Genomic DNA, 18,806 nt, shown 5'->3' with positions numbered 1-18,806 from the left:
AAGCATACATTTTAACCCAGAAAGGAGATACATAGGCATTTACACTGATGAAGGCTCCTTCAGTCATGACATGTACACATCTCCACTGCCCACTTACTTGCCCCTCTTCCTGGAGCAGAGTACATTCTGTCCTGAGAGATATGCTTGCCTGTCCCTGGAATACCTTGGTACTTAATGGGAAAGGAGAAATGCAAAACAAAACAAAACAAAACAAAACAAAACAAAACAAAAAACTGCAGACGTGGGGGCGGGGGTTTTGGTTGTCATGGTAACTGCTTTGCCTGCCAGACAGAGTGCCCAGCAACCGGAGCATCTGGCAATATCCAAGGGGACATCCTGTGGCCTCTACCCATGGATACCCTGCCTCAGGCACCCAGATGGGCGTCTCTGGAAGATTTCTACAACAGAGGCTGCCACAGCAGCCCTTCTAGCCACACCCCCATGAGGAAAGACAGCTGACAGCCAGGTATGGAGGGCTGACCATCTTCACATGTCCCACTTTAAGTGGCACTCCTGACCCCTTTATACATGATAGACAACATTTGCTGTAAGTGGCCTCAAGACAGCAGGTGTTAACAGTTTAAGGACCTTTATTAAGACCATTACCTTCCTTCTCAGAACCTTGCTAAACACCCTACAGGAAGGTCACCTATAGCCCCAGACTACGTGTGTAAATGGGTAGAAAAATTGTTCTAGTTCAATGATGAAAGATTGGGTGCAAGATAGATAAATTGTAGGGGATAGTCTCAGGATTCAATACATTAGTTGACCTTAGTTTAATACATTGAGATTTAGAGGCAGTCTTTCTGTTGCACTTGCTGGCTGGATAGTTAACTTTTCACTCCAGCAACCTCCACCCCTACTTTTTGTTTCTTCCTTGTGTCTTCAGTTTAACCTCTTAATTCCTGCATTAACATTTTCCCAATCTAACTTAGGCTTTCATAGTTCCCCCCCACCCCCCGCCTCAGTTTTCCCCGCTATTTCTTTAGTAATTAGCTTCTCCTAAGGTCTCTTTCTACTTGGATATATTGCCCACAGCAGTTACCCCCCTCTCTTAAGATTACTCCACTTCCATTTCTTTATACCTCTTGGTCATAGTCTCCTGTGACTGCTGTTTAGCTTCAAGTCCATAAATCATAAAGTTTCTCTGTGTGCATTTTTATATATGACTACCTAAAAGGAAGCATTTTTATATATGACTACCTAAAAGGAAGGTGATGATAAACAATATAAATAGGGAAAGAGGTATTCCACTATAATCTTTCTACATTTAACTCCTTAAAAAAATTACATGTAATCCCAGAAAAACACAGAATATCAAGAAAGCATAAGAAAGAAGAGTAATGATGGAGGGCTTGCCCTGTCAGATATTTAAATGAATTAAAGAGCTAAGGTAGTTAAAATATATGGTACTGACATAGGAATAGACACCAGAACAAAATAGATAACCCAAAGCTAAACCCTGGCATACATGGGAATGTAATATATGATACAGGCATCATTTCAACTCCACTGGGAAAAGATGGATTAGTCAGCATATGGTTTTGTATAACTGGGTAGTCGTCTATATTAAGAAAAAAGGCCAGTCCTTCCTCATTCTTTATCCCCAAATAAATTCCAAATTGATTTTTTAATGTAAAGAAAAAAGCTATAAAATCCTTAGAAGAGGAGACAGCTTAAAAGTACCTACTAAAAATTTAAATGCACATAACTTTTATTTACGAATTCTGATTTCTAGTACTGACCCTAGAGAAATACTTGACTATGTGTACAAAGAGACATGACAAACATATTTTTATTGTGTTATTGTTTGGAGAGAGATAAATTAGAAACAACCTAAATATTCACCAGTGAGTTAGGGGTTAAACAAATTTTGATACAGCCATATTACTGAATACTACAGTATTCAGTTAAAAAGAATAGATTGGACTGTATGTACTGATGAAAGATGTACAAACCATGTAGTATCATTAAAAATTGCATAACAATGTATACAGTATAATATAATTTATGCAAAAGCAAAACAAAACTAAACCTTAATTTGTGTGTGTATGTGTATGTGTATAATAGAAGCTTGAGAAAAATATACATCACTCTTAATAAATGACTTCTTGGAAGAAGTGGGATTGATTTTGTCCAAAGACATTCACCTTATCTATGGAGTTTAATTTTTACAATAAAAATGTACTAGCATATTGTTTGCATAATTAGAAAGTAGTAGTTAATATACGGCAATAGTCCAATTATAATTTAAAAAAACTTGAGAAAATGAAGAATATTTATTAGTATTTTTACTATTGCATATGAGTTGGGTACAGAACATCTTTTTAGGCATAGGCATTGAAGGAAAAGATTAATTCATCTGACTCCATTTTAGATTTTGAATGTTAGAGAAATAGAGAAATTAAAAGAACAACCACAAATAAGATTGAAAGGCAAGTGAAAAGCTGAGAGAACATATTTGTAGCAAAATATATTTTCAGTAGAAAATTAGTTAAAACTTTAAAGAGGTCATTTACACAAAAAATATAAATAATCAATAAATACATTAAAAGAGACTTCACTGTTGACCATGAAATTCAGATTAAAACAGTAATGGGAGATTGCATGTCTTATACTGACAGAGATTCTTAAAATGGAAAATGCCAACCATGATAAAAACATGAAGAGATATGCACTTTCTTGTATTGTTATATATATATATATATATATATATATATATATATATATACACACACACACACACACACATGTTAGTTCAGTCTCTTTGGAGAGCTATGTGGCTAGGGATCAAAATGTGAAAGGCAGAGGTGACTGAGTGGCTCGGTTGGTTAAAAGTCAACTCTTGATCCCAGCTCAGGTCTTCTGTGCTGGGCATACAGCCTACTTAAAAAAAAAAATGTAAAGGGCAGCATGTTCTTTGACCCAGCTTCACATTTCCAGAAATATGCCCTAAGGAAATAAGTGGGAAAGGACCTGACACAAGGATGCTTATCCTAATATTGTTTATAATAATTATAAATTGGATGTAACAGTAGGAGATTAAGTATATTGTGATAAATCAGTATTTATTGGGATATTATGAACCATTAAAATGATACATCAATCTATATTCATTGACATGAAAAATGACCATGATAAAGTGAAAATATCTGGTTAAAAACAATATAATGTGGTCCAGTCCTATTTGTGTGGGAGAGAGAGACTAATCTTTAAATAGCTGTCCTCTTAATGTCATTCAGATCTTGGCTTAATGGCCACCTCTTCCTGATTAATGCATCTCAGCCTGCCCCACAGTCACCTTACTTCACATACCCTTGATTTATTTTCTTCACAGCGTTTGTCACCCCTGATAAATTTTTGTTGCTTATTTATCTTGTATCGTCCCAATAAAAGGTCTGTCTTGTTCATTGCTAGATTCCCTGCACCTAGCATAGTGCTTGGGCACACAGTAGGCAGTCAACGGGTATATACTGAATAATTCTGTGTGTGTGTGTGTGTGTGTGTGTGTGCAGCAACAGAGACTTTTAAGATGTTTACTAAAATATTAACGATTGCTTTCCCTAAGTAGTGGAATTTTAAATGATCAGTTTTACTCTCTTCTTAGTGTTTTTCTGAGTTTCTAGTTTGTTACAATGAATATTATTATTATTGCCTTAAAAAGAAGGAAAATCATTATGAAAGAAAAAGAGAGACAGGGAAGGAAGGAAGGAAGGAAGGAAGGCTGGAAGGAAGGCTGGAAGAAAAGAAGGAAAGAAGGAAGAAAGGAAAATTGAGGCTGAGTAGTGTCTGGCTGGCCCAGTCCCCCCCCCCCCCCCCACTCATCTCCAAGGTCTCTTCACTCCCCCTTCCTCAAGCTCTTTCCAAATCTCAAGAATTTAAGAATGTCCTTTGCTGGACAAGTAAGTCAGATACCTATCTAACACAGCAAACATGTGTGTACACATGCAGCACATGTTTCATACATGAACACAGAGCATGGACATACACATAAACATTTTGCAAGGATCCATTGAAGACCATTTAGGGGCTCCTGGGTGACTCAGTCAGTTGAGTCATGATTTCAGCTCAGGTCATGATCTCACTCAAGCCCCACATCAGGCTTTGTGCTGACAGCGTGGAGCCTGCTTCAGATTGTCTCCCTCTCTCTTCCTCTCCCCTGCTTTCTCTCTCTCTCTCTCTCTCAAAAATAAATAAATATCTTTTAAAAGACCACTTAAAGAATACTCTTCTATCTTTGGCATAACTGCTATAGAAGGCCCATTATCCCTTATTCAAATAATAAACATAGGGGAAATTTTTTGCTTCACATTAACTCACTGATATCCTTTCTTTTAAAATTTATCTTATTTTTTAACGTTTATTTATTTTTGAGACAGAGAGACAGAGCATGAACAGGGGAGGGTCAGAGAGAGAGGGAGACACAGAATCTGAAACGGGTTCCAGGCTCTGAGCTGTCAGCACAGAGCCCGACACGGGGCTCGAACTCACAGACCGCGAGATCATAACCTAATCCGAAGTCTGACGCTTAACTGACTGAGCCATCCAGGCACCCCAGTTTATCTTATTTTTTTAAGTAGGCTTCATACCCAGCGTAGATTCCAACATGGGGCTTGAACTCACGACCCTGAGATCATGACCTGAACTGAGATCAAGAGTTGGTTGCTTGGGGTGCCTGGGTGGCTCAGTTAGTTTAGCATCCTTCCGACTACAGCTCAGATCATGATCTCATGGTTTGTGGATTGGAGCCCTGCATTGGGCTCTGTGCTAACAGCTCAGAGCCTGGAGCCTGCGTCTGGTTCTGTGTCTCCCTCTCCCTCTGCCGCTCACCAGCTCACACTCTGTCTCTCAAAAATGAATAAACATTAAAAAAAAAAAAAGAGTTGGTTGCTTAACCAACTGAGCCACCCAGGTGCCCCCACATTCTTGCTTTAAACAATGAGAACTAGCACAGTACCTGGCATTTAGTAGGGTCTCAAGAAATGTGAAATAGTGACAGTTTCCATGTTTGTCTTTGGTTGCCAATAAGTATACAACTATTCATTGTTGAAAGAAAGATTTCATTCTTTAATCTGTTTTGGAATTTATTTTTGTGTGTAATGAGAAGTAGAGATATAACTATATTTTCCCAAATGAATAACAAGTTGTGCCAACTTTTCAACAGTCTTCCTTTCCCTACAGTGAATGTGATCTTTATCTTTTATGAAATTTCCACATATGCATGGGTCTGTTTCAAGGCTCTACTCAGTTCCACTGGTTTACTTAACTATTTTTGTGCCAAATCACACCTTCAATAACTGCAGCTTTGCAGTAAGCTTATTGTTATTTGGCTAACATTGTCTAGGCTACTCTTAAGCATAGTTCAGAAGAACTTTAGAACCAAGCTTATATTACTTTTATAGACCAATTTGGACAGATTTGACATTTTCTGATATTGGGTCATTCTACCCAGCATCATGCTAAGTGTTCCATTTATTCAGGTCTTCTTTTTTGTTCGTTAGTGAAGATTTGTCATTTTCTTCATTTAGAGGTTTCCATGGTTTTCATTAGGTTTATCTAGGAGCATATTTTTATTGCTGTTGTAAATCTGTTATTCCCAATTCTTTTCCTTATTTTTATAGAGTTATAGGATAACCATAAGTTTTTGTATGTTAATCTTTGTATGTGACTGGATACACTAGTTTCATTAATTCTAATTGTGTTCCAGTTGGGTCTGTTGGATTTTCTAGGTCTGAAGCTGTTCTGTCTGCAAAAAGGACATTTTAATATCTTCCTTTCCAATATTTGTATATAGCATGTATCTTTTCTTATCTTATTGCATTGACTAGGACCTTTAATAGAATGTTCACTACACTTGATCTTAGCCCAAAGGCTGAGAAGTGATGATAGAATGTTCACTGATGGCAGTGATCACAAGGTTAGAAGGGATAAAACAGATATATTGACCTTGTCCTTGATTTATGGGAATGCCTCTCATAGTTCACCAACTGCTTTTTTTTATTTGTCTTTTGAAACTGAATATTCTGTTTTGTGTATATTGCTATACAGTAAGTCTTCTCAACTAATTTTTTGGAAGTGGATAAAACCTTTATCAAAATAATTATTCAAATTGCCTTTTCTGAGGCATGTTGACTGACAGGGTACTGGGCATGCACAATTTGGGGATAAAGGATGGAGTGGCTGAATATTCCCTTGCAACTCCTCCTCCCCGCCTCTACCCAGATATTTGAAGGTAGAATGAGGCGATGTACAGAGAAAAATACCAGAAGTCAGTGATTTGAGTCCCTATTCTACCATTAACTAGCTAGTGATCTAAGTCAGTCATTCAACTTCTCTGAACTTCAGTTTTCTCAACCATCAGATGGAAACAAAGACTTCAGATGTCTATCTGAATTTGTGTCTATCAAATGGCTGTAACAGGAATGACAATATTACTGTTGTTGCGGTACAACCATTGCTAAGGTAGTCAGCACTATTAATAAATATTGACAGATGGAATAAGGGACCAAGACAGAATCCAGAAAGGAGCCTGGAGCTGCTCTGATGAACTCTGCTGGCCCCTGAGGCAGTGGGGAGCTCTGGAGACCTGGACCTCCCATGAGCTATCTATAACCTGGGTGACATGTGTTTACTCCTAGCTGCAGGCAAGGGTCCAGTGGGACCCACGTGCATCTCTATGGAATGCCAGCCAGGGGATTTGCTTCAGCTGCTGGTATGTAGACACTTGTGCCAGCCAGGCCCAGTCCAGCAACATTCTTGAGTTGAGGCCTTTGGGCCAGCAGGCCAGGTCCCTGTTGAAACTCCATACTCCAGGGATCCCCTGGCCCCAGGCTGGTTGGGGTCAGCAAGGAAGAACAGCTGAACCCTGCCTCCATATTGCACCTTCTTTTTGAACAGGGATGGGGATAGGTGCACAGGGGACACTAGGCATGAAGCACCTTCAGACTGTGAGCATATGGAATTGTGTGCACACATGTGTGTGTAGATGCTTGTATAAACATCCATGCTTCAACATGAAGTGGAAATATGCTGAGATTTGCAGCAAACCTGGGCCCTGCTATTTCCTCACTGGGACCTTGAGACTTTTCTCCCCTGTCATATAGGAATTAAAGAAACTGTTGTAAATATTAGGTGAAACTATGTCTGTGGGTGTGCTTTGTAAACTGTAAAGTGAAGTACACATATAAGGTGGTCCTGAGCTTTAGATACATGGTTGCTGATATGGTCATTGCACAGATGTGTGCAAGATGGACCCAGAACTTGTCTTTCTGCCTCTGTGTGCCAAAAGGGAAAAGGGTAGGAGTATTGGAAAGGTGATTATAGGAAACTAGGATGAGGCCCAGAGATTGCCATCCGACCTCAGACCGTTTCCCACTTGTCCCATTCATTTCCCAATCTAGTGTTCCCTCAGATGTCTCCATACTGCAAAATAAAAAAAGGACAGCACTGCCTGAAGCCTCCCTGACAACTTCCTGCTGTGTTGCTAAGCAACTTGTCCTCCTCTTTCAGAAAAAATGAACCTGATGCTCACGCTCAGGGTCTGGCCTTCCAGCCTCCTTTTAACTACTTCTTCCTCCCCTAATCTCATGGAAATTAAGGAAGGAGCTCCTGACTCATGGAAGGAGACTTGGGCTACCGTTGGGGGATTAGACTGGTGGAAGACTGAGCTCACAGGGCAGGTCTCTGTTCTGAGCTGGTTGATGCTGGGGGGATGACACTTATGAAACAGCTCCCTGTGCTAGATTCTTTAGGCACAGTCTCTGCCCTTGCAGCAAACCAACAAGGTGGGTATAATCAGTATCTCCATTCTACAGATGAGGTCACCGAGGCTCAGAGTAAGTAGCCTTCTCAATTCTATAGGAAGTAGGCAAGGGTTGGGTTTGAATCCATGTCCATTTGGTCTCCTTCTACTCTATCATGTCATTTGAGATAAGTGTAAGGGACACAGTTGGCCACAAGACTTCTGTAATTTATGTCTCACTCTATTTGTCTGGAATCCATGGTGAGTGCTGGAATTGGAACCTGTCCTGGGGTTGGGCTGGGGTTTGGGCATATAATCCTGCCACTTCCTGGGCCTCTTAGAATCTGCTCCTTCCTCCATCAGAGATGATAGTAAAGGGTGGGGAAAGGAGTGAGTTGGGCTGCTAGGGTTTGAATCACGTCTCTACCATTTAGCAGCACTGTGACCCCAAGCAAGTTCTTTAACATTTTGTGCCTTAGTTTTCCTCATCTACAGAATGGGAATAACACTAGAACCAACTCCAGAGGGTTGTAAGGATTAAATGAATGTAAAGCTTTTTAAATAGTGCCTGGCACATAAGTGTTCAATAAATAGTACCCTTATTATTATTATTTCTAGGAAGCTTTAGCATATAAAGCTCTTTCGCATCCTTAGTGGTTAAGAGAACTCACTGCTTCTGAAATGAGACTGGGTGCACATTCTGCTCTGGCCTTTTTCACTGTGTGATTTCATTAACCCCTCTGTGCCTCAGTTTCCTCATCTATAAAGTGGGAGAAATCATAATGTCTATTTCAAAAGATTGTTGTAAAGACTAAATGCAATTTGAATGTTCGCTATGGTAATATTAGTTGCTGTAACAAGAAAACTTCCAAACTTCAAGGAATAGTCTAATGCATGTGAATGGATGACCTCTCCATGGGTGTTTTAGGAACCAGGATCCATCCACATGGTAGCTCTGCCTTCTTTCAGGAACTAGTCTTCATCTGAATCCAGACGGCAGGAAGGGAAGAAGAGAGTATGAAGAAGGGACATCCACTTCTAAACACTTTGGCCTGCGAGCAACACATAGTATCATTTTGAGTCATATTCTAATGTGTATTTATTTTTGAGAGACAGAGAGACAGAGTGTGAGCAGGGGAAGGGCAGAGAGAGAGGGAGACATAGAGTCCGAGGCAGGCTTCAGGCTCTGAGCTGTTAGCACAGAGCCCGACATGGGGCTCAAACTCACCAGTCGTGAGATCATGACCTGAGCCAAAGTAGGATGCTTAACCAACTGAGCCACCCAGGTGCCCTGCTATTGTCCACATTTTAGAAGAGAAAACTAAGTCTCCAAATAGTATAGATGGATTTCCAAAATCACATTAGCTGAGATCCTATAATTCTAGATTATGTCTCACCCCAAGAATAAATGGAGGATGCACTGGGTATGGGAGGCCACCCCATGTGCCTGCGGTGTGGCTCCATCACCAGTCAAGAGGCTGGTTCTTGATGAAATTCAGCAGGTAGGTCCAGGACAAGGTCTGGACTGGCCTAGAAAAGTAGATGTAGCCACTCGAGTTCCTCCCAGGACACATGGGGGCATCTGATTGGGACTACAGGGGGAAGAGGCAGGTGCTTTCTTTGTTTGGTGTGGTTTTTATTTGTTTTAATAGAAAACACTGATATATGTACCAAGGTACTTATATAATCATTTAATCTTTCAGCCCTCTCAGGTAGGTTCTGTTATTATCATATTCATTTTGCAGATAAGGTAATTGAGGCACAAAGTAGCAAAGTAACATGCTTGAGGTCACACAGCTATCAAGGGACAGAGCAAGCACCCCAAACCAGGAAGCCCAACCCCAGAGCCCTTGATCCTAACCATTACACTATGTTGCCTTTGTCTACAAAGACAGGAAAGAAGGAAATAGAGAGAATTCTCAGAGAGAGAAAGTCACAGTCAATGGGATGGTGGGTCACTTGCCTCTGCATATGAAACCCACCATCCCAAGACAGAGGAGAGTCAAGGAGAAATAACACTGACAAAACTGAGGTAGGAAATGCCACCAAAGCCAAGGTGCAGTCAGACCCCCAGCCCCACCCATCATACCGTGATCTACTCCAAACTTGTAAGAACATAAGCAGGAAGGTGAAGTCTTGCAAAAGACAATGGGGCAACAAAACAGTCTCTGATTTGTTATCAGATAGAGGCCCTAACTCATAAGGGCACTCATAAGGGCACTCATAAGGGTCCTCATAAGACAAGCCATCAATGTGCCCTTCATAACCAATAGTCTTCTGCTATGACAAGTAGACAAAAGTGTATCTGCAGGGGGCACAGCAGCAGGTCATATCTGCATGAGGAAGAGGCTCTCCAGGAGAGAGATGCTGAGGACCTGAGCTCTGGGATCACAGTCACCTGATTTCTCTAAGCTTCAGCTTCCTCATCTGAAAATGGAGATAGTCATCCCCACCCTGCAAGGTGGTGGCCTGATCAAAGGGGATACTACATGAAAAGCATTAGCATAGGGCAGAGCCTGGCAGAGTCAGGTTCAGTGAGTGGTAGGGCTCATTTTTATTATCAGTAGGTCTACTTGAGATGAATTACACATAGGTTGAGGAACAAGCTGAAGTTAAGTGCATTTTAGAGACATGTTGAAAAAAAGATGAAGGCTAGAAAAGCAGAAGGCTCTAAGAAAAGTACAACACAGAAGCCCATTTTGATGACTATGTTTGGTAACAGAGCCAACGTATGGGCAAGTGCTCTGTCAGCCTCGGTGCCCTAGGTGGCATTGTTGCTCCTTGACCGTGCAGGTATCAGGCAGCACGAACACAGATGTCCTCATGCCGCATGCTAGTCGGGCTTCTGATTCCATCTGCAAGTGGAGCTTGGTGACATGGAACACACATTACTAGAGGAGACACAGGTCTGTGTAATCCTGGCAGGTGGTGGGAGGGAAAGCAGGCAGTGGGAGGGACCCTAAAAACAAGGTGATCAAAGCCACTCAGGATGATGGAGAAACCTATCAGCACTGAGAAAAGGCTTGGGAGAGAGAAACCAGAAGACAGAGGTCTTAGAACAAGCCCAAGACTTTGGCAAAGTCTCTTAATGTCTTGGGCCTTGGTTTATATATCCTTCTAGTGGGTGAAGCAATCCCTACCCTGTCTTCCTCCCTGATCTTTGAGGGGACCAATAAAAGAATGGATGTGGAAGTGTTTTATAAACTTGAGAGCAAAATCATATGGGGTATAGGGGGCGGGGTGGGGAGTGAGTCATATTTTTACCAGTGACACAAATGAGGAGATTGAGAAAAGGCTCAAGACTTCAGGGAATGCAAGAGGGGCTGGACCCTGGATTGGGAAAGGGAAGAAATGTTGGAATCAGTACCTTGGGAAGGCCAAGAACCAAGGGGTTAATCATTAATGAAGACAGACTTGAATCATCAGGAAGCTAAGTGTGTTAAGAGCGTGGCTTCTTTGGGGCTCTGGTGGGAGTAGAGTCATCCCAAGAGCATAGTAACCCAGGCTTGGAAACATCTTGGAGGCAGTGATATTGCCAGTGCCAAGATGGCCTGGAGAAGAGAATACCCATCTATGGGTTGCTGGGGCTGGACACGATCTTAGAAATCACCTTGGAAAGACATTTTCCAACTTTTGGGGGGTGGGGGGAACAGAGAGGAACCCAGGTGACCTTTGAGGTTCCACAGAGTAGAATTTGCAAATCCCTGGCTGAGTCTCTATTTAATAAGATAGAATGGAATTCCAGAGAAGAGATGTGATTGTCCAAAGGTCACATAGCAAATTAGTTGCCAGACTGGGACTGGAACTCAGGTTTTCTTGCTCCCACTCCTGTATCTTAACTTCCCAAACTGGCTCTGTGTGCAGGAAAACACAGAGGGGCAGGGTGGGCTTTAAGGATGTGATTTCATAGGTAAGAAGATCCTCCAATCTAACAACACCTCCCTTCAGCTGCCAAATGGCACCTAAAATCCTGCCTTTACCAAGTCATTCACAGGACTTCAAGAGTCTCAAGATTGGAGAAGTTACCTTGTTCACCTCCCCCTCGACCCCTCAAGGAAGGAGCAGCTGAGTACTGACAGAGGTGCTTCATTAGATCAAACTGATGGGATCTGTCTTCCCGTAGCTTCCTACCACTTGTCCTAATACTGTCACGCACATCCAGGTTCTCTGCCACAGGGCAGCTCTTTGAGTAATTGAGGACGCTCTCATGTCCCTTTCCCTAGTTTGATTTCCAGACTACATCTCTCATTGTTGTTGGTTCTCCAACATTCTTTCTTTTCACTTCCTGAGCCCACTATTCTGTATACTCTCCATTTGATGTTTTCTTGGAAGTGTTCTCTAACACTGTGTACTGTATGCTGGGGGCACAATCATTAGAGCAAGTGGGTCATTTCCTTCATCCTGGGTGCCATAGCTCCATCAATGCATCCTCAGATCACAATGGTCTTTCTGCATTTCATCCTTCAGACTTCCGTTTAATGTTGTGTTGACTAAGAAGCCATTAACTTATACACAGGCTCTACCGAGCCACTTCCTTGCCATGCCTCACACTCTGGCCTCCTGTCTTTTCATTTAAAGATCTAAGAGCAACGGGGCACCTGTGTGGCTCAGTCGGTTGAGCGGCCGACTTTGGCTCAGGTATTGATCTCGCGATCTACGAGTTGGAGCCCCATGGCGGGCCCTGTGCTGACAGCTCAGAACCTGGAGCCTGCTTTGGATTCTGTGTTTCCCTCTGTCTCTGCCCCTAACCCACTCACATTCTGTCTCTGTCTCTCTCAAGAAAATAAACATTAATATATATATAAAATAAAGATCTAAGAGCAAGACTTCACACTCCTTGCCAAAAAATTTCACCTTGTTGCATTTAGCCCACAATTCTTAGCAGCCCAGATCTTTCTGGATCCTGGTCTGGCTCTCAGATGAATTCTTTCTCCCTCCCAGCTTCCTGCCCCCTGCAAAGAGGCCTTTTGCGTGTCCCTCCAAGTCACTGAGGCCCTCATCCCCTGGTTCATCTGCTCCATGGAATACATGAGCCTGACCTTCCACCCATGAAGTTTATAGTATATAGAAGCATAATGATGATGGAACATGTTTATGCCAGAATATTAGGCGACTACAGTAGGATACCATTAAATTCTAAAAGCCATAGCAAAAAGAAGGAGATTATGTCAAAGAGTTATGAATACTGGCCTCTATGGGGCACCTGGGTGGCTCAGTCGGTTAAACGCCTGACTTCGGCTCAGGTCACGATCTCACGGTCCGTGAGTTTGAGCCCCGCATTGGCCTCTGTGCTGACAGCTCAGAGCCTGGAGCCTGTTTCAGATTCTGTGTCTCCCTGTCTCTCTGACCCTCCCTTGTTCATGCTCTGTCTCTCTCTCTGTCTCAAGAAAATAAATAAACGTTAAAAAAATAAAAAAAAAAATAGTGGCCTCTGTGCAGTGGGACTGTAGGTGATTTTTTCCCCCATGTTTCATTACACTCTTCATCCAACACATGCTTAATGAAGGCCTTATGTGTGTATTTCTCAAATTTTCTATGCTGAGTATGTGTTATTCGGAAAACCAGGAAAATATCAAGTGACAATAAAATGAAAAAGAATGAAGACTTTCCCTGGGTGGCCTTTGAGGATTTCATCAACACTTTTTGGGGGAAAGCATTCCAACCCTCCCTGCACTTAGCTGTCCTGCCTTCCACCTGCATTTCCCCTTCCTGCCCACAGGGCACAGGGAAGTCTCAGCCTCCTGGCGGGAGCCCAGGGTGTTCTCCCAACAACCTGCCGGAAGCTTGGGATAGAAGCACCAAGACTAGGTGGAAGGGGAACGTTGGCCTTCGTGTGCAGCCCAAGGCCGCGGTCATCACTTCACGCACATACCCAGGTGTCATTTTCATCTAAGGAAACGCGAAGGAAGTTTTCCTGCCAACAGTTTTTGTAAAAGGCGCAGAAATATTAGGAGGGTCATGGTTCCATGGGTGCAGCATTCAGGAGCGCCTCCAGGTGGTGAGGAAAAGGGCTCATCCAGAATGACCCACTTGAGCCACTTCCAGAACTTCCTAGGGATGTAGGGCTAGGGCTCCCCCTTTGCCCTCCTCTCTGAAGGTCAAAGGAAGGCTGGAAGCTTCGGAGTCCTCCAGTTCTCGGTTAGGGTGAGACACCTGAGGTTCCACCAAGCTAAGCTTGGGTTTAGCTGCAAAACCTGGCCCAGGCTTACCCGGATCCCACCAGCAGAGGGCGCGCGCCACCCGCGAGAAGGAGGGTGCCGCCGCAAGCCACCGCTGGGAGGGGCGGGAGCGGACCGCGGGCTCGAAGGGGTGTCCCTCTTTCTGAAAATAAGGAGGCTGATCCAGAGGAAAGATGGCGTTGGAGATACAGGGGCGCGGGGGGGGGGCGGTTGTGAGTGAGTGTGAAAGTCAAAGTGAGTGTAGGCTGGGGAGGCGAGGGGAGGTGGGGAAGATGAGCTGGAGAGACTGAGGAAAAGTTGAGATGGTGTAAATATTACACAGGGTGGGGGGCGCTTGAGTGAGTGGCTCAGTCCGTTAAGCGTCTGACTTGGCTCAGGTCATGATCTCCCCGTTTTTGAGTTCCAGCCCGGCATCCAGCTCTCTGCTGTCTGCTTGGAGCCTGGTTCCAATCCTCTGTCTCCCTGTCTCTCTGCCCCTCCCCTGCTCGTTCTCTCTCTCTCTCTCTCTCTCTCTCTCTCTCTCAGAAATAAACATTTTTTTAAAAGATAGGTCGGGGGGCTCCTGGGGGGATGCAGTCGGCTAAGCCTCCGACTTGGGCTCAGGTCATGATCTCCCTGTTGCTTAGTTGGAGCAGTGCCTAGGTCTCTGTGCTGACAGCTTGGAGTCTGGAGCCTGCTTAGGATTCTGTGTCTCCCTCTCTCTCTGCCCCTTCCCCACTCGTGCTCTCCCTCTCTCTCTCAAAAATAAATAAACATTAAAAAAAAAGACAGATGGGGTGGGGTCACTGAGCAGGTGGAGGTGGAAGGGAGGGTGGGGCAGGTGGAAGGGAGGGTGAGGCAGGTGGAAGGGAGGGTGAGGCACGTTGGGGTCCTCTGCTCGGTGGAGGGTGGGGCTGCCGCAGGTCAGTCTCCCTCTTAGGCTGAGCCCACCCTCCAGGGGCTCCTCTCTCTCCTCTGGTAGCACCCAAGCCTGCTTTGCCTTCATTCTCTCCAACTCTTCCTCCTGACGCTTCTCTGCCAGGCCTGAGCCGGGCATTTCCTTTCCCTCTGAAAAAACCTTCTGGTGCAGCAAAGAACACAGAGAGGAGACAGTAGGGAGCTCGGGAGCTTTAATAGAAGGGAAGGGAATAGAAACACACCAGGCCATCCTGCGCGTGGGGGGCGGGGGCGGAGGAAAGGGGCCCAGAAGCTACCTAGATGTGTCACAGGGGCAGTGGCCCTCACCAAGTCCGGTGAAGCCCTGGCGGTGGAGGAGCAGGTGGACGGTGTGAGGCCTCCATCATGCTGGGGTGGGGCAGCTTGGTGGGGGAGAGAAAAAATGAGAAAAGGTTTGGAATTCGAAAGAGAGGGGTCATAATGGAGGGGGCTTTCAGGAGCCAGGCCGAAGGACAGGTGGAGGGCAGAAAAAGACGGGGAGGTCCGAGAACCCCCTTCGTGGTCTGGGGTCTAGAAGAAGGAGGTTAAAGGAAGTGGGGGCAGGCCACTGTCACAGCTGGGGGTGGTGGCAAATCCAGTGTTAAAAGAAGACTGAGGAGGCTTCAGGTCCCCTCCGTCGGGGCTGGGGGCGGCGATGAAGTAAAATCTGAGATCAAAGGAACGGTGTGGGGGGGAGGCTCCGGGCCCCTGCCCCGGGGTGTGGACGGGATCCAGCGAGGCCGCGCGGCGCCTGGGAGAGGGCGCGCGCGGCACCCGGCCGCCCCGTCTAGTGGTAGTGGCCCCCCAAGTGCGAGGCGGCGGCCACCGCGCCGAAGGGCCCGGGCGGGGGCTGCAAGCCGGGGCTGGGGTAGAGTGCGGCGGTGGCGGCGGCGGTGGCGGCGGGGCCCGGGCCGGGCCAGTAGGAGAAGCCGGCGGGCGCGACTCCGGCCGAGGCGGCCATGAGGTTGAGTTTGGAGAGGCCGGGGAAGGGCAGCGGGGCGAGGCCGGCTGGCAGCTTGTAGAGCGCGCCGTCCTGGGCGGCGGCGGCGGCGGCGGCGGCCGCGGCGGCGGCGTGGGCGTGCGCGGGCGGCGGCTGGCAGGCCTGGGCCAGGCCCTGGAAGTCGAAGCGGTAGGCGTAGCGCTTGCCGTGCACCTTGCTCATGATGTTCTTGTCGTAGTAGTAGCGCAGCGCGCGGCTCAGCTTGTCGTAGTTCATGTTAGGCTTGCTTTTGCGCTCGCCCCAGCGCCGAGCCACTTCGTCTGGGTCCGTGAGCTTGAACTCGCCGTGGCCACCCTCCCACGCGATGCAGCCGGCGTTGGCGCGGTCCGCCAGTAGCTCCAGCAGAAACTGCCACAGCTGGATCTGCCCGCTGCCTGTGGGGACGGGGCTGTCAGCCGCAGGCGGGATGGGGGAGGCAGGAGGTAGGGGAAGAGGTGAGGCGGGAGACCGGCCCGGCTGGGTGGGACCCGGCGTCGGGGAGGGAACGGGCGCGGCCAGCGGGGTAGCTGGGCGCAGCTGCAGCGGCTGGCCAGGGAGGGGCTGATCCGCCGAGCGGCCCTTAGCGCTTACCGCGCTTTTGCACAATGGAAATACGGCTCCCACCGAGGAGGACACAGCTCCGCGGGAGCCTGGGTGTGTGAGAATTGGGGAGGAGGGCAGGGCGAAGCACAGCCTCCTTTGCGTGAGAGCAGCAGCGGCTCTCTCGCAGGCCAGCAGGGGCCGAATAGCAGCCCCTACTGCCGCCTTGGCCCTGCGCCCCTATTCAGCAGAGAGGAGCCCACACAACCGCACAGGGTAGTCTTTGCAGGTCGTTAGACTGCCCCGTCCCGGCTGGACCTTGTCCGCAAGTCCAGAGGGAAGAGGCAGGAGTGCGGCAGGATCACCCCCGCCCCTAGACAAGGCCTAGCCCCCAAAGGCGTACAGTTAGTCGGACTGGCCCTGACTAAAGTGGAGAAGAGGTGGAGGCTGGCTTTCTTGCGGTACCAGTCAGACAGGAATGGGGGCAGTGGCCCCCAGTGCGCGCCAGGACGGTCAGACTCTGAAGGCTCCCCACCCTTCTCAACTGCCCAGTGCGCACAGCACAGCTACTCGGGTTGAGTCCCCATTTTCGGAACAGGCGGGATTCTGGCAGGTGGAGGTGTTATACTTCTCTGGGGCTTGACGCACAGCTCTGAGGAGAGGAGATGAGACTGGGAAGCCACCCGTGCTTGGCTCCCTGCCTCCTCCCTATCTTTGGCCATCTCCCGGGCTCTTCGGCCCAGTCCTGATTTCAGGATTTGCTGGAAGCGGCCAGTAGGTGTTTCCCAGATACGCCGGCGAGGAGACAGAGGGCTGCCCGAGAATTTCCACTCCCTTGTTTTGGAGGCTCCGTCCGACAAGGGGAGAAAAATCTTGATACAATTACTTCCTCGCACTCTCTTTTAGGGGAAAAGGGGGGGGGATTGTTCCTTCGAGTAGTCTGATGATTGATTCCAATCAAGTCTGGTGGGACCTCTCTTCTTTTCTCAACCCCTCGCTCTAAACGCAGACCTGCTACTCACCCTCACTTCAACCCCAATCCCTCCACACCAGCGCAGCCAGTAGCTGCCTGACTTCAGGTCAGGAGCTTTAGGGTCAGAAACAAGGAAAGGTTTGGGTGAAAACGTGCAGCTGGCACTGATGCAGACCGACATCAGAAGCTTGGAAACCCATTCTTGTTGGAAATCACGTTTCCTTTTGGGTAAAGCAGTTGCCAACCTTGTCTTTGTGGTTACCGTGACTTGGTGAGATCCAGGGTACTGAGATGGGGAAGGGGAGAGGAGAGGAAGGTGGCGGAGGAGAGAGGAGGGGGGAGGTGGGGGGCTTTGGGGAGGCTTTGCGGGAGGGCCAGCCAGGCTCTGAGACCAACAAGGCAAAACATAGAGTAATTTAGAGACATGCGGAACTGGGTGGGGAAACGAAGCCTAGCAGACTTGGCTCCCACAGCCTCGCCAGCCTGGGCCAGTGAGGCAGGTAGGTGCTGGCCCGGTGCTGTGGTGAGGAGGCTTGGAGTGGCCAGGGAGTAATTATTGGGGTCCCCATGCCCAGAGGTCCTGAGCCTTGTGCTCCTGCTGCCAATAGGGAAAGGACACCAAGCACCTGGGTCCTGGCCCTGCAGCAGAAAAGGCCAAGGGCTAGGATCCTCTCCCTCTGCCCTGGTCTGCAGGTCCAGCCCTGGGACCTGGAATATGCTGGAGCCAAAAGCCAAGTGCATGCCCCCTCTCCTCGGCCTCCACAGTATGCCTGCACCCTCCCTTTCCAGAGCTCTGCAGTACACATCGCTTCCACCCTCCGATCGGGTGGCCGGTGGCGCCCGTCCTTTTAGGATGCCCTGGCCTCCATCCACTGTCCTCACCCCCGCCCCCAGTCCGCGGGCCAGCTCACCTTTCTGTACCGCCGGGCTCAGGGGCCCCCACCCCGGGCTCTTCCCATCCTTGAAGAGACCGTCTCCGACGGGATCTATAGTAGCGGGAAAAAACAGTCAGGAGGACCGGGGCGGAGGTTGTGCTTGACCGAAAGGGCTCCGGGCCAAGGCTCGGGAAGGTGGGGGTGTTGGGGGTTGGTTCCTGGGTGCAAGGCTGGGGGCTCAAGCCGCCAGCTCCTCCTCCCGGATCCTGGCCTGGGCGCGCGCCGCGCGGAGCCCCTCCATAACGCCCAAGTCAGGAAACGCGTCCAGGAAAAAGGAAATCCGCTTTCCGAACGGGCCGGCGGGAGCCTTATAAAGCCGAGCAGGCAGTGCGCCTGGCGAGCGGGAGCGCCCGGAGCCCATCGGAGAGGAGAGGAGGGCGCCTGGAAGGCTGGGCTGGTGGGAACGCTCGGAGCACGGAGGTGAGGAGCCACGAGGGCGCAGGGGCGACGCTCAGCGGACCACAGCCTCCCAACGCTGAACGCACACCGAGTCAGTCCCCGGCCACACCGAAGACCTCTGCTCCCCGTACCAGGCTTTCTCAGC

At 47.7% G+C, this 18,806-nt stretch overlaps 1 protein-coding gene across 1 annotated transcript; it reads right to left on the bottom strand.

The window, feature by feature from the left end:
* Window positions 1-15,046: 15,046 nt before the first annotated feature.
* On the bottom strand, window positions 15,047-18,335 carry FEV (FEV transcription factor, ETS family member; the record flags this gene model as incomplete). The annotated part of the gene is made up of 2 exons (XM_078450549.1): window positions 15,047-16,209; window positions 18,239-18,335. Coding segments are annotated over 2 exons (684 nt in total), but the record flags the coding sequence as incomplete, so codon positions are not given.
* Window positions 18,336-18,806: the final 471 nt, after the last annotated feature.

The sequence above is a fragment of the Panthera onca genome, chromosome C1, assembly GCF_046562875.1.
Source record: "Panthera onca isolate mPanOnc1 chromosome C1, mPanOnc1 haplotype 2, whole genome shotgun sequence".
Classification (NCBI taxonomy): Eukaryota; Metazoa; Chordata; class Mammalia; order Carnivora; family Felidae; genus Panthera; species Panthera onca.
This window is presented reverse-complemented; position numbering and strand designations above follow the sequence as displayed.